The following is a 16,611-nucleotide window of genomic DNA, read 5'->3' as shown; positions in this document are numbered from 1 at the left end:
TAAAATAACCAAAAATAACGATAATGCGCATGCGTAGTTTAGAGATTATCGAAAAAACTGCTTACTTGAGCGAGATATCGAACACCCCGATCAGACCCCTGATTGCCTATGCCTACATATACGTAAAACATTGGAAGCCCGAGTAGGAAGACTAGGAAGAGACGCATACAGCATTAAGCGTGGGTAATCTGTCTCCCTTGCACATTGCCAACGGTAGCGACTGAGGGAGGTTGTATCCATAGAGATACTATACATAGGTACTGTAGGAAAGCTTGCTGTAGGCTGTAGGAGCATAAAAGCGCTAGAGAGAGAAATGGTATATATTTATGTAACCAGAAAATATACACGTAACCATTTCAATATCTTTGTATATATATACTACCTTTTTGACACTTATCCACCTGGTGGAGAACTTGGTACTGCTACGAAATTGCGACAGACCGCACAAAGCATAGAGGTGGTATTTCGTACCACCTGTCTTATCTTATCTTGCACCGTGTTACAATTACAAACCCACCGGAGCCACTAACACCCACTAAACCGAAGCGCGTCCACAAAATGGCTGAAAACCGGTGTAAAACAGTAAAGCGGCTAGCATGAACATTGAACACACGATTTTCACTTTCACGTTCGTAGTTTCCAATGGGTCTTACGAACTATTTCAAATCATAGACATATAAGAAATATAGACTGCTCGTTCCCGAGTAGAAATTGAAAGTGGGCGAAAACTGGGCCCAAGCTTGGCTGCCACGCTGCCTACCTTTGCCGCAGCTTGCCACCCTTAGACATAAAAAGTAGACTGCTCGTTCTTATCTACGGCGCTGAAGCACAAGTAGAAAGAGACACAATATCGAACGTGGGTATCTCTCTCTCTTGCACATTGCCAAAGGTGGGGGTTAACAAACTAAAGCCAGCTGTTGCAACCTCCCCACCGTTGGCAACATGAGAGAGAGACAGACAAGTTCGGTATTGTGTCTCTTTCTACTTGTGCTTCAGCGCCGTAGATAAGAACGAGCAGTCTACTTTTTATGTCTATGGGTGGCAAGCTGCGGCCATGGTAGGCAGCGTGGCAGCCATGCTTGGGCCCAGTTTTCGCCCACTTTCAATTTCTACTCGGGAACAAGCAGTCTATATTTCTTATGTGTCTATGATTTAAAATAGTTTGTAAGACCCATTGGAAACTATACGAACGTGAAAATCGTGTGTACATGCTAGCCGCTTTACTGTTTTACACCGGTTTTCAGCCATTTTGTGGACGCGCTTCGGTTTAGTGGGTGTTAGTATGAGAAAATACAACGCTCGACTGATACACTGTTCAGTATCACGTGTTAGTAATTGAAATAGTTGAAAATTAATTACTAATTTCTGACTTTTTTTTTATCTAGTCATTTTTGAAGGCCTAATTTTCAATACTTGACCGATTAAAAGTAATGAAAACAGAAGAGTACGTACTGTTCTATGTTTTTACACTTACATTTATGCATTTTAAGTAGACTATTGTGGCAGTGTTAATTTTTTGCGAAATATAATTGAATTTGCGGTTTATTAATGTTATGTTATCCCACCTTTAACATCAATGTATTCATACTAGTAGTGTCAATCTTATCTTCTGAATGTTATTTATTTGAACGTCACAATGTAGACGATTTTGCACTTTTTAAATAACAATTCTAATAACTTTACAGTTTAACAGATTAACAATTTATTTAATATAGTTTATTTTTGTTCCACATCATCTACTTTCAAGTATCTTATTGTTTCTCAAGTAATTTGTGTTGTTTCTTTGCAGTAGTAACATGACTAATAGTGACGACAGAGACAGAAGTAGAGAACGTGATAGAATTCGTAGGTCTGATCGACCAAATCGTGTAACCTCTAACAGTCGAGACAGAAGTCGTGATAAAAGTGATAGAAATCGCAAAATAGCAGATCGGCGTATTTATGTATCGAATATACCATATGATTTTCGTTGGCAAGATTTAAAAGATTTGTTCAGAACTGAAGTTGGCAAAGTAGCGCATGTAGAACTTTTTACAGATGAAAATGATAAACCCAGGGGTTGTGGCATAGTTGAGTTCGAAGATTCTGAGTCTGTCAAAGTTGCAGTAGAAAAAATGCACCGATTTGATATTAAAGGACGCAAACTTGTTGTTAAAGAGGTATGTTAAACTATTTTATTTGCAATTGTTTATTTCATCCCTTCAATTTTTTGATAGGATTATGATGTTGAACGTGACAAATACGGACGATTGACATCTGGACGAGTTAGCGATAGAGGTCGTGAAGAACGATTCAGAGATCAGTCAAGATTGATTTCTGGTAGACAAAATATACAAGTTTCGAACAGTGTAGGTGTTGGCAGTGGAGCCAGTAGCGGTGGTAGTAGTGCTGGAACTGGGAATGTTGATAATAAATTCGGCAATACATATGGACTTAGCACTCAGTTTTTAGAATCTCTTGGAATAAATGGACCACTTGTAACAAGGATATTTGTTGCAAATGTATAATTTTTAGTTTTCATAATTGTTTTACTGTTAATTACATAACTATTAATTGTTTTCTTTGTTTGAAGCTTGACTATAAAGTTGATGAGAAAAAATTACTGGAAGTATTCAAATTAGCAGGAAAAGTTTTGCACGTTGAATTGGGTAAAGACAAAGATGGAAAATCTCGTGGATTTGGGGTAGTAGAATATGATCATCCAGTTGAGTCAGTGCAAGCCATCTCCATGTTACATAATCAGCAGCTGTATGATCGTCGAATGACAGTTAGACTTGACAGAGCTAATGAACCAGATATGCCTCCCAAATTACCTGAAGGTACTGTAACTGAGATTTGAAAATATTTCTGCCCATTATCTGGTGTGATCAGATTTACTATTTAACATAATATTATCTTGCAGGCTTGAAAAGCATTGGAATGGGACTTGGTGCCGGAGGAAATAGATTAACAGATGTAGCTAGAAATATTCCAAATGTTCAACCATCTAATCTGCCAGTAGCTAACTCTCTTACTACTCCAGTAATACCTACTAGCGCATTTGGAACTAGCCTGAGCAATGTTGTTCCTGCACAACTAGGTATATCATTCAATCTATACATTAATGTGCCCAAAGTGTGTATAGTATCAAATAGTTGACAAATTTCTTTAGGAGCAAGTTATTGAAGGCTTAGGTTTTTCATGAGTTAAGTTACATAGAGGTTGGAGAGTATAGCAGATATACTTGTAGTGCCTTTGGTAAGACAAACGGGCAAACATCTGCCTTTTTGATTACGTTTTGTTGTGCTCTACGAAACCTTTAACTAATTTGAAGGGTTATTTGTTAGTTTTATTGCTGTAATCAAAGTACATAATGCCGTGTTGCGATTTTTTTTTTTTTTCCTCATCCACACCCAAGTGTGGTATTGTGTATTTTTTTTTGGTACGCCAGCCTATGGTGAAAAAACGACTCATAAGCTTTAAAAAAGTCACACAATTTGCTTCATACATTACTACAGAGGGTCAAGGACCAGTGTGGCAGATGCGGGAGCTTGTGATGATTAACTTACTAACTGGCCATATTAAGAACTAACACGCACATAATCATAATCAACCAATCACTGGCTAGAAATCTCATGCTGTGAGCTTTACAAGTAAAATGATACATATCAACATGTGAGAGCAATATACATCGATTTAGCTTCTGTGTAGAGCCCTAAACATGGCGGTCCATTTGCCACACTACTCAATTGTCTCTTGACCCTATGTATACATGCACATTCGACATTCCTTTAAAACAACGCCACCTACAGGGAAATAGATGTTAATACCAGCTTTGGTCCCAATGGTCAAAAAAATGATGCCAAATGTTGGCAAAAATGATCTTTGCTTACCTCCACCGCTATCGGAACTTTCCGTCGAAAAAGTTCCGAAGCCAATCAGAGCAGAGCTACAGCAGGAGTGTAGGGGAAGACTTATTTCTCCTGTGAATAATAAAGCCAACGCCTATCCCCACACAACCCGGGGCGCTTACTAGTCGCTTTAATTATTCATAATAAATAAAATAATAATGCAAGCTTACATCCTCACACGTTCTAGGGCGCTTGTGTTATTATTTTATTTATTATGAATAATTAAAGCGACTAGTAAGCGCCCCGGGTTGTGAGGGGATACGCGCCTGAGTTATTATTCTAACGGAAAGTTCCGATAGCGGTGGGGGTATGCGAAGATACGCTTTGCCAACACTAGCCAAACGCTACCTTAAGGTCGTAGACATATATGTCGGTGAAGTCCAGCAGAGCTCAGTGCACGGTGTAAGATAAACAGGCGGTCCCACAATTAATAGGCGGTAGGAACAATTTTTGTTAAATACGTGTGCTGTTTCATGTAAGTTCTAGCAGATAGCGAATGAGAGTCGAATACTATACATAGTTTTTTTTTTCTTTCAGAGTGTACTAACCTTGGGGAGGTATGTACACTATCTTTATTCAGAGAAAAAAAATACTGTTACATGCAGAAACATAATTTTATGTAACATTACAAATATGCGATGAATAGCGTGATGTGGTAAAAGTTTTTGTAGTAAGGTAAAGGCACCTATTATGAGCCACTTACTTACTACCTTTTTGGAATCATGGTCATTGTAAAATAATAATACGTTTTCTTTTAATACTTCCGATACCTTCTTGAAGCGCTAGATTTATCAAATGTGTACCAATAGTAATAATTGTGAAAAAGAGTGTTGAAAAGATTAAAATTCAGAAAATGTCGATATCCTTTTTTGTATGTATTATGGGCCTCTAATTTATTTGTCACTCTGGCCCATAATCTTTGTCCACATTATGGGCCACTTTTAAAAGTTATTACACACAATTAAATCACACTTATTTTTTATTCCTTGTGATTTTAAAATAAACAAATGCTTTAAAGTAAGATACTTCACTTGGCTTGAAGTTTTTATGTATTCTTGTGGCCCATAATATGTATTTTGTAGGATTTTACATGAGTCCATATTATGGACCACCACATTGGCCCATCAGCATTGGTATATAAGTATACTAAAGGTAAACAAAGATTCAATTTTATCGTCGTTTTAGGTTAACTTATTTCAACTCTTGATTTTAACAAGTTATTCATGTTCTGAGGTATATAAATGTCTTCTTCAGCTTCATAAATGTGTACAAAATATTAAAAAACAAAAATACTATTGGTGAATGGCTTGAAACAACGATAAAGTTGCTTATTATCCATGGCCCATAATATGGACATGCTTTGATGGACCGTGAAAATGTGTGGGCCACCTTGCTAGTACCGGCCCGTTATATATACAAAAAGAAATGATATGTTTCATAAGTTAAGCCATTATTTTATTTAAAAAATTGGATTTTTAATTGAAAAACTAAGATTATCACGTGAATCTACAAGCTTCAAGCTACTTGCAACGTTATCATAACATTGCCTACAAATTTCTTGTTATTTAATAAATTGCAGTTTAATGAACGTGGTCGAGAGCCTATGATGCACTTACTGTTCTACAACGCCTGTTAGATGCCCCAACTTTATAGATACGAGATTTATCTTTTTTTTTTATGATAAAAAACTTGTCAAAAATATATTAGTAAATGAGTCAGTTCAAAGTGTGAGACTTGAATTTTCAGGTCCACTGATTTTCAAGACAATAAAAGTGACTTAAATCCTTTATTTTTGACGATTAACCTACAGGTGGCCCTTAATATGGCTGGTAGCCTATAATAGGTACCTTTACCTTATCTAATTCAAAATTCTTTTAGTACGCTTGAGGTTCGTTACGGGAGCCAGGCGGCTAGGTACTCCCACATTTCATTGTACAGTAAGCTAAATCACAGAATTGTTGCTAGTATATACATTAGTTTAAGGAGGCGTAGGAGACAAGTTCAGAATGTAGAATCTTTCCATGAAAATGCATGCTACATTTGAGCATATCAGGAGTGCATATAAATTTTTCAAATTTTTCATCAGGAAAATATTAAAAAAAAAAAAAAAATTGAATATTGTCAGTTTAACACGGTCTCTAATGACTCAAATAAGAGAACAAGGTTAGGTTGCCTTCTAATTAAAAATTACGGTATATTATAAATGTGTTTTATAAAAAAAAAACCTTTTTATAGATACCTCAGTACAAAAAGAAAATGCTCAACAAAAAAAAAAAAACCAGGTGTAGGTCTCGGGACCCCCGGCAGAAGTGAAACTTCCAACTTGAATGTTATTAAACTTGGTGTAACACAAACTGAAAAAATTAGATTACACCTAATTTTGAAAGGTCCTTAAGAATCTGTTATTAAAATAGTGAAAATTCCATTTTTATTACGTATTCGAACACGCGCTTGCATAAAATACGTATACTTACGTAACATGTGACTCAAACATTCTAAGTGCTTACGTGTTTGCTATGACATACCTATTATTATATTTACGAATTTATGGTCATGTAATGCAGAACAAAAAATAAAATTTTCCCATAGTGCCCCAAAAAAGGTACTTTTTTCCAGTTATGCGGGACAAAAATTACTTTTCGCAAAATTCGTGCATTTGATATGACATCATAAGTATATGTTCTATCAATTCTTGTAAGAATCATTGTATCTGACAAAGAAACATTTTTTAAAATTTTAGTTACCATAAAAGTAAAATAATTCACTATTGAGATTAAAGAAAACAAGAGACATATAGCTATTTTCCATAGTACACGGAAGATTGTTGTTACCAGAATAAGCTATACCAAAAGTGATGAGCATAGAAAAATAACGTACAGGTCTTGAGATTTCTGCAACCAGTCTCACGTTTTGACATACTTATCTGGATCACCGAAAAACCTGTGACCAGTCGGTTTTATAACTATACTAGTACAAGTTTTTCAATAGCTGTGGTACAGGATTTTTCTGTACCATGGATAGTTTATTAAATTTGTATACTGCGCATGGCTTTCTACTGTACCGTCTACCGCGCATAGTACGTGCGCTCATAATATACAGTGGAGATATGTATGTATATATATATGCATACTTGCATACATGTATGGGATTGTCATTGTTATTTTGGCTCAATATGTAAATTGTTCTTTGCGAGTGAAAACCAATTATTATACGCAACAGGAAAGTGACTACAAGTGCCTACTGCACTTATCATTATATCTTGTTAGATTCGTATCAATGTATTGAACTTTATATTGTGTTGTGGTGGATATACTAATATCCTAACCCCTTTAACTTTTACAGCTACGTATGTATATATATATATAATATACATTCTTCGCCTCTAGTGTGTAGGTACAGCTATTGTTTTTCTCTTCTATTCCCTTTTCTCGATAGCTATACCTCAGCTTGAGAAAGCGCATCGGTTTAGTGTTGAGGTTGAGTTGTAGCGTAGAAACATACATACTAACTTACTAACACACCTAAAATACATGTATACATATATAGATATTGTAGCAGCGTGAGGGGAAGGGAGCATGCAGAGTTTATGCAAGAGAAAGAGAGACGGAGCAGTAGACAGTAGTAGAGTGCGCACGCTGCGAAAGAGAGAGACGGAGCAAAAGGGAGAGAGTGTAAGAGAGAAGGTTGAGGAGTGGGCTTGGGCCGCATGATAGGTGGCTACGTTTTTTCGTAACGCTTTTCTCCTCACGTGGCTATTCACGGCTCAACATAAAAAGTTTTACGTTAAAAATCACGACTCGCCAGTCATTTTTCAAAAATGTAACTAATTACAGACGTATAGATTCAAGTTTGTAAAGTCCAAGAGGAGGTGTGCAGTAAAGGGGTCACATCTGCGTGGGCTGGGGGGACTCCCCATTCCTCGCCTCTCTGAATGATACTCCCAAACCTCCTTAAAATTATTAATATAAGTAAGTGAATACGATCGGAGCACTTAAATTTTTATATTACATCTCTTTATAAACTTACGTACCAGTGAACACGCATGACTGTTAGGATTCGCTAAAACACTTTTAATGTTATAATGCAGATGTATTTTAATTTTACTAGTAGGGGTTTCCTATGTTTAGCGTAGAGTTGACAAGACCATATTACATGGTTCGGATCTTTACTCTCAAAGCCACATTTGCCCTTTGATTTAGGTACAATGTTCTTACGATGACGGGATTCAGCAAGATTGTGATGATTAAATCCCATTCTGGTAATAATTACTATATTAAATCTGAGATTGCGTCTTTTAAACCAGGGGGTCCTTCTGTATGTATGGAATATGTCGAAGTATATTTTTCCTTTAAAACTGCCATTAAGCTTGTTTTTCCAGTCACTGTTGGCGAAAGCATTGGAGTAAAATGTTTCATACAAGTCCGTGAAATTGATATATCTCACTGAAGGAAAACAAAAAAGAGAAGCATATTTGGCAATTAAATCGACTTCCTCATTGCCGGAGAGGCCCATATGGTCTGGAATCCATGTTAGCTTGACAGAGTTCTTAGGGTTAATGATAATGTATGGGAGGTGTTAAAGTTTGTTGATTTCAAAGATGAGGTAATTAGACTTGATATTGTGCTTGGAAGAAGATAGGCTTTTTAGTGAACTTGAGAAATCGCTAAATATTGTAAAAATTTTTTTAGAATGTTCAAGTAAGAAGTTGAATGCAGAGTTTATGGCTATAAGTTCAGCCGAAAAAACCGAAACCATAGTGCTAAGACTTTTAGCCTGTACGTGTTCATATTGCAAGCTGATCCAACACATGGGGCGCCTCTGATCTTGCTGCCATCCGTGTAGATGGCATTGAGGTCTAGAGAGGCAATATAGTTGGGTTTAGAAGAGTCCTTGATTGTATAACCAAGGTTTAAATCTTTTGGGATTGTAGATATAGCTGTGAAAAAATGATGGCTATACATACTGAAGTTTGCGTTGATGGCTATATCGAATTTATTATTAGTGTTGAGAAATTCAAAGATGCGTCTCTCGAGAATCTGTAAGGTTTATTGAACTTGTTAGAAAATTTTAATATGGTGGAAGTTGTTTCAGAGTTAATATAGTCATGTTCTAAGCCATATAGCACATGCATAAAAAGTGTGTACGCTCTCTGATTGAGGTCAGACCAGATACAGCCAGTAAAATGTGGGAGTGCTCATGCGATCTCCCATAGCCTAGCGTATTGCTACATATTGAATCTTTTCTAGCTTGTTGATTTTGTTAGAGTTGTTATGAAAACAAAAGAAACAAGCGTAGTCAATTATTGAGCGAACATAGCTTGGATATATGATAATGAGAGTGTTAGGATAAGAGCACTCCATCAGGTGCCTCGGGGGAATCTAATAAAATTTTTAGCTGTTATGCATTTCTGTGGACATTTGCGATGTGAACATCAAAACTGAGTCTATAGTTGATGTAGACGCATAGGAACTTGACAAACTCAAAAGATTTGATCGAGTCGTTTCCGATTAAAAGTTCTGTGAAGCCGGGATTAATACCTTTCCTGTTGAGTTGTAAGAATTTAGATTTAGACGAAGAAATATTTAGACCGATGTAGTATAGGTTGGTGTCCATTGTTTTAATGGTTTGTTCCAGAATTAATTTACTGTCGAATTTCAGGATTAGTTTCAATGTAAATTGCTAGGTCGTTGGCAAATAGTGAGACTACCACTTGCTCGGGTATATCAGCAATGACAGAATATACGTAAAGCGCGTAAAGTAGCAGGCTGAGGACGGCACCCTAACGGACCCCTGTAGGAAATAAAATGTTTGTGCGTGTTATGATCAGTGAATATAAATCTTTCTCGAGTAATAAATCTGATGAATCTATCCACTTGAGAAGAAAAGCCTATTATGGTCAATTTGTCGATTAAGTTGTCGATATTAACATGATTAAAAGCGTTTTCAATGTCGAGAAACGCGGCGTAGACACCACTTTTCTTCTTAAGGGCCTCCTGAGTAGTTAGCGTAAAATTAGTCGGATTGTCTATGCAGGAATTGCCTTTTCTGAAGCCATGTTGGCTCTTTGGCAGTAAGTCGTTTACCTGAGACCACCACTGAGCCCTGTTCTTAATGAGAGATTCAAACAGCTTGCATAGACAGGGTGATAATGAGAGAGGTCTTAAGGACGTTGCCTACTTATTGAAAATAATCACAGTAGTCGATGATAATCGAGTATATGAATATGAGGAGCATGTAGAATACACACTTTTTTTTTAAAACATACGTTATAATACTAATTATTGAGAAATGTGACAATGAAAATGCAATGGTTAACACGTGCTCTTATGGGACAGCTGTAAATTTTTGATTAAAAAGTGTGATGGAAATCACTCAGAACAACAAAATTTGAGGTGTAGAGAAAATGAAGTGTGAAAAACAATTGTGCAGAGTTTCAACTGTTGTTATAATTGATATTACGGAAGCATTTGTGGCATAATAATAAAAATAACATAAATCTAAAACATGTAACAACGTTGCATCTACAGCCAGCAGAAGCTTCAACTTGGAGCTGTAGTGTCACTTAGCGGTATTTTTAAAAAGACAAAGGGTGTGTTTGATTCCATGAAATACCTACTTTCCGAAACATATCTACCTTTCCAGTGATATTTTAGTTTAGGCATCGTAAAAACGAACACATTACACGTATGTACATACATGTAGGTACACGAAACACTAAGCTGAGAGCTGAAGCAGACAACTTCTAATGCAGATTATATATTACATTTAATATGCAAGGTTGCCAGCCATTGACTTGATGTCGATAACGTAGTTAGCTACTAAAAAAAAAAAAAAAGTAGGCAACATCCTTAAACCATTGTCGTTAGGCTTTTCAACAAAATAGACTAAGATTTATCTCCAGGAGTCCGCATAGTAGCCCTCAGTGTACATTTGATTGAAAATGTCAAGAAGTAGAAGCTTGTACCTGAAGGGGAGTTTGCATAATAAGTCGAAGTTGTTGCTATCTGTTTTTGGAGTAGACTTAGTATTTTTGCTGTCTAGATTGTAGTTAAATTCAGTGAGTGAAAAAGGAGTGTCTAAGAATTCAACGAAGGAAGTATCAGGAAATGAAGACGGGTTAGTTTGTACCCAGGGGGGACAAACATTTTCAAGGGCGGATTACAACACACCATGGGAATCAGTTTGTAAATTTTCTGTAGTGGAGAAAGGCTTGTTGTTAATGCAAGAGTGTTTTAAAATTTTGCACATATTCCATACATAAGAAGGATTCGTGCGGCAATTTAGACTTTCAGTGAAGCTACGGAAGTTTTCTTTTTTTTTTTGTTTTGTTTTAAAAAGTCTATAGGCTAAGGCACATCGTCTTTTATACTTGATCAAGTCTTGTAAGCTTAATTTAAAAAGGTACTTTTTAAATGCAGCAGACTTGAGTCTTTGAGCACGATCACAGTCTGCATCCCACCAAGGGATAGGGTTGATGAGCTTGCGTTTGGAGACTGTCCTGTTCTGAAGAGTATTCAGTAGCACTGATTTTTTTATAGTGGCAACAAAAGAGTAATACTGTGCAACTGAAGAGAGGCACTCAAATTCATAAGAAGTAAAAGCCGAATAGGCCTCCTCCAAAGCAACATCAACCCTGTGCCAATCGGTGCCGGTTGAACTACAGTTAAATGATCTCTTATTATACGTATATTTATCAATAGAGAAGTTCAGAAAGATGAGAAAATGGTCTTATTCTCAGGGTTCATTGCAGACTTCACAGCTTACCCAGTCTTTGAGGTTGTGAGTTGTGAAAATCAGATCTAAGTTAGATTTGTAATTAGTGTGGATGTTAATTTACGTTTGTCAGTTAGGGTTGTGAAGGAATAGATCACCAGAGCGTAAAGCTGCTTCCAGTCTAGTACCATCAACATTACTGCTGTTGCAGTTCCAATTAAAATTTTGTACGTCAAAGTCACCGATTAAAATGGAATAGCAAGTAGGATCTGCAACGTGTAACAGCTCATTCCACTCAGCCTGGGTTAGCGTGTAACAGATGAACAATTTAATGTTGGGTTCAATATTGTTGATGAAGCCGCACATCTCAACGTATTGGTGTGGTGAGTTAACTGAAATTTCTACATAGGCTAAATTTTTTTGAAAAAACACTACTATTCCGCCGCCAGCAGCGTGAAGCCGGTCTGCCCTGTATGTATGAAAGCCTTTTGTAACATAGACGATATATATAAGCCAAGATTCAACAATAATTATAACATCAAAGTCTTCAGATATTTTTTTTACAGTTAAAATCTTATTTGAAATGCTTCTGGCATTCCAAAACATTACTCTTAGGCTAGATTTGTACGAAGCGCAATAGTCCGTACCTGGTTGATTCATGAGAAATGTAAGAGAAATAAGATGTCGCAGTAAAAAAAAAGAAAAAGAAACCAGTCGTAGTGTCGCATTCGACCCCAAGAAGAAATGAAAACATGAATATGAATATGTACTACTATTTTTTATTGCATTCTGAAACATGCAACACAAAAAAATTTAATTTCTTAAAATTTTGAAAAAGTCGACCTTACAAATAGTAGTTGTTTTCTCAGTTAAAAAAAAATGCGAAATTGCATATCACATTTTTTTATTAGTAAAAAATATTTATTTATGTTGAAAAAATACCAAAAATAAATCAAACTAAAAAATATTTACATGATTATTCACTGCAAAGTGTGTTGTTCATTCATTGCTCTGTACAATAGTAACAATTGATTTGTGGTAGCTATAGTAAGAAAGAAATGTTGTAGATGCAATTTTATATACAAATTTTGAAAATTTCCGTTTACAGTCGTACCACCTATGGTAGTAGATTGATGTTGGTTATTATTAATATGTATATGTAAAAAATTGTGATAAAAGTCTATTAAAGGCTGCGAATTTTTATTATTGAAATTAATATTAAAATCGCTAGAAACAATCACAGGCAAAAAATTGTAATTTTCTTGTAATGCAGTAGAACCAATATCTGAATATGGTAGCAAATTGAACTGCCAATAGCGAACGATTTCATTAATGTCAGTATTTGGTAAAATATAAACAACGTGCTTAAAAAGTTAGGTTACATTTATACGTGTCAATTGTAACCGATGGACGCAAACTAATACACACGCACGGATGGATGGCAACTGTCATCTCTCTGTCTCTCTTTGTGGTTTGTAGACTACTCGCCTCACCTTTGAATAAGACAGACCAATATTCTTGCAGGCGGGAGCGTAAACACTAAACATACAGCACTGGCCACTTACTGGCCAGCAGCCGTGCATAGTATGTGTGTGTGTGCGCGTGCGTATGCATACTTAACTGCTTGTAGACAAACAGGATATAGTATAGGAATCCAAACCTCGTATAAAATGTTTTCACATAAAAAAAAAGATAGGTATGTAAGTAAGGAAAAAAAAGATATATACATTTATATATATAATATATATGCATGTATATATATATAAAAACAAATACCTAAGCAGACATAAAAGTACGTTTGAAAAAAATACGAGTGTAGTATGATTATTGAGACGCGTAGTTAAACCCGAATAAGTCGTCGGTGTCATCTTCATCCTGTGAGATCTGTGAAGGTCGATTGATGTGATAGGGATATGGCGTCTTTTGTCTGAAGTCCGGATAGAAGTTAAGCTGAGCTGCAGTAGAAGATCTACGGCTTGGATACGACGCATTATGTTCACTCCAGTCATATTGCAAGGGTTGTAGATTGTGGTTGGTCCTTATCATGAAAAACATCCGAGCATCTGGCTGAGAGAAGCTGGGCAAGTGATCTTTTTCTGCGTTCCTTAGCGATTGAGTCACAGGCAAATTATAGTAGTGGGGTCGGTAACTTGCTTTTTTTCACTGCGTGCCAAGTAGTGCGGGCAGTTTTCTTTCATATACTTATACCATTTTATCCGTTTCTCTTTTGTTCTATCCGGACTGGAGTTTGTGGTGTTAAAGACGCTGAATCGTGCTTTCACGGATTGCTTGTCTTGGCTAGCCTTTGGTAAGTTAACTTAGTTTGATCCAGTTGCTTGTGAATATGGAAGATGCTCTTCTTCGCCATCACCTAGATTGTCATGGCAGAAAGATTAATAGCGATTGAAGCAGTGCAGGCTATGGTTGTTGTCTGAGAGTGGAAATAATTCTTTGCTAGGAGCGATGTTGCGCTGGCGTTAACCACCCATAACCATTTTTCTTGCGTCTTCAAAGGATTTATTCTCCATAGCTATGATATACTGAATGTTGTTCTCTCTTTGCAATATAGAATGGTTTTTATCCAAAGCAGCGTGATCACCTGAGCAGCTGGCATATTCAAGGATGTTTGTGGGACAGTTCCCTTAATGTCCCTTATCACCACACTTCCTACACAATAAGCTAACTTTACAAAAAGCAGATGTGTGCCCTGGAGCAAAGCAGGAGTAGCACATCCTTGGTGAAGCTACAAAAGCTAGTACGTCGTGGGATATACTATATAAGTACACATGGCTAGGCAGTTCCTGACTGGCGCAAGAAACAATGACAGATGTGCTGGGCGCTCTTTTGGGTTTCGTATTGTCTTTCTGGAACAGGTGGTTCCTATTGGTTATTCTTCTAATACTGTTCACTTATATACTGGATTTGAGTTCGGAGAGGATATCATTATCAGTGATATCTGTGCCCAATGCCTCTTATAACGCCTTTTCTTACTAAAAAATTGTTCGTTATGAATACATCACAGTTCTTCAATATTTAAGCGTCATCGAGGAGTTTGTTAGTGTCTTGAAAAGTTTTCAAGAAGACTTCTATTTTTTTTGCTGATATACGGATGATATAGTCGACCTTGTATTTGTCGCATGTGATTTTACTTACAGCGTAGGGGAAAGAGGGGCAGGATCGATTCATTGGGTAAATCGGTCAGTCACATTTTTAATAAAAGAAATTATTTTTATGCCACGGACTATTTTTTTTCTTCCTTTTTAATACTTTCTCTTCAATCGTCTTAAACTTTTACATCCATAAAATTTATCATCGAATTATAAATTTTTTTTCGAAATTCAGCTTCAAAACATGGGTGCCGTCGAAAATTTGTGAGCTTTGTTTGGATAGTTGATAATTATTCAGGAATTTTTAAATTAGGTACGATTGAAAGAGCCATTTAAGAGCTTTCAGAAACCAGTCGAATTATTATTGTACTATGTTTAAAACAAAAGTTACATTGTTTTAAAAAAAAAGTGTTAAAGGGGCAGATCGGTCACCAACTAGAAGGGCAGGATGAGCACGGCGACTAGTCCCAAGAAGACATCAGTACCGGTTTCCTAACCTAACTTTCCATTTTCCAAAACTTTGTTTATTTCTTTTACAACTTTTTATATACTTAGTAAGAATTAAGAATGGTACGAAATAACCAAAAAAAAAGTATAGGAAAAGAGTGGGTCGATGGTCAATTGCAATTGGCCATCGATGCAGTGCAAAATGGTAAAAGTATAAAAAGTTCTGCTGTTGATTTTGATATCACCAGAACGACCCTTCAGAGGAGAAGAACCAAAGTATAAAAAGTGTAGGCAAGTCAGTAAACCAATGAATTTCAATAAATTATGCCAATATTGGTTGATATTATTTGTAAAAATTTATATTTACTTACTTTGTACTAATAAGAGTTACAAAAGTTTCTTATGATGAGCAAGAACAAGCTCTGTGTTAATATATTATGTACTTCACATGACAAAAAATTATATGAAGTGATATTGATAATTAAGATTGGAAATGTTTCTTAAACTAAACGATTAAATATTAAATTTATCTGTATGTGTTTTCATAAAAATCAAAAAATTATACCAAGTGATATTATTAATAACGTTTGAAATATTTGTTAAATTGAATATGTATAAGTAGTTATTATATTGAATAAAATTAACAGAGATCTATTGATATGAGTTTTTATAATTTTTACATTAACGATCTATATATATATATATATATATATTTATATATATATATATATATATATATATATGTGTGTATATACACGACACCTACATGCCTCTACAAAATTTTTTATTGACTCTCCGTGCTCATCGTGTCCCACGCTGAGGACCATCTTGCCCCATAGGGGGGCAAAACGGTCTTTTCAGAAAGGTGTAGTAATTTGTTTTCTATAATATTATTACCCTTTAGAATTAGTAATGCACTTAAATAAAAATTATGAGAGCTTGGTGAATCTAGGGTGCCCATACCACCCGCCTTTCTCCTATCTGTGCAATTTTGGGGCAAGGCCGTTGCCTGTCCTTTTGCTGCAGATAAGCAATGCAAAAGGGCCTCTATTATGAGAGAAGTAGTAATTTTTTATGCGTCCCTTATTAGATTTGTCTAGTTGTGTCAGTGATGGTTGTGTGTCATAGACATTTTGCGTTTCAGCGAGGGCCATAAGTTGTTCCACTGCTTATTTCTCCACTTCTTTGACATAAACTCTTTGTACTTTTTGTTTGTTACTGTCTTGTCTATGGTTGAGATTTGAGTTTAGTCGCTTCTCAGCATAGTGTGAGCCGCTGATTAAAGCATCATCTTGAAGATTGGTTAAAGTCTCCATGGCAAAATCCTCTGGGAGAGACACTGTTTTGAGTAAAGCACAGCAATTAGATTATACTTACATGATTAATTGTACGAATAGCTGTTTCACGTAACATTATGTAAATCAAATTTAATGATTGCCTTTCTTACTCATAAA

At 36.0% G+C, this 16,611-nt stretch overlaps 1 protein-coding gene across 3 annotated transcripts in view; it reads left to right on the top strand.

Moving 5' to 3' along the window:
• Positions 1-1,166: 1,166 nt before the first annotated feature.
• The window catches only part of rump (heterogeneous nuclear ribonucleoprotein rumpelstiltskin), a 142,665-nt gene continuing 127,220 nt past the window's right edge, over positions 1,167-16,611 (top strand). Inside the window, exons 1-6 of one of the 3 annotated variants that reach the window (XM_089594198.1) lie at positions 1,167-1,276; positions 1,386-1,444; positions 1,790-2,159; positions 2,217-2,501; positions 2,573-2,819; positions 2,903-3,079. In XM_089594198.1, coding sequence (XP_089450324.1) covers positions 1,431-1,444; positions 1,790-2,159; positions 2,217-2,501; positions 2,573-2,819; positions 2,903-3,079 — 1,093 coding nt within the window. In that variant the 5' untranslated portion in view covers positions 1,167-1,276; positions 1,386-1,430. Of the gene's footprint in view, positions 1,445-1,789; positions 2,160-2,216; positions 2,502-2,572; positions 2,820-2,902; positions 3,080-16,611 lie in introns of all 3 variants that reach the window. The other 2 variants (XM_089594197.1, XM_014349602.2) reach the window with 2 other exon arrangements.

This window comes from Copidosoma floridanum, unplaced genomic scaffold, assembly GCF_036245765.1.
Source record: "Copidosoma floridanum isolate Cflo_tuat_1 unplaced genomic scaffold, Cflo_Japanese_pri ptg000021l, whole genome shotgun sequence".
NCBI lineage: Eukaryota > Metazoa > Arthropoda > Insecta > Hymenoptera > Encyrtidae > Copidosoma > Copidosoma floridanum.
The sequence above is the reverse complement of the archived record's forward strand: the minus strand, read 5'-3'. Positions and strand labels throughout refer to the sequence as shown.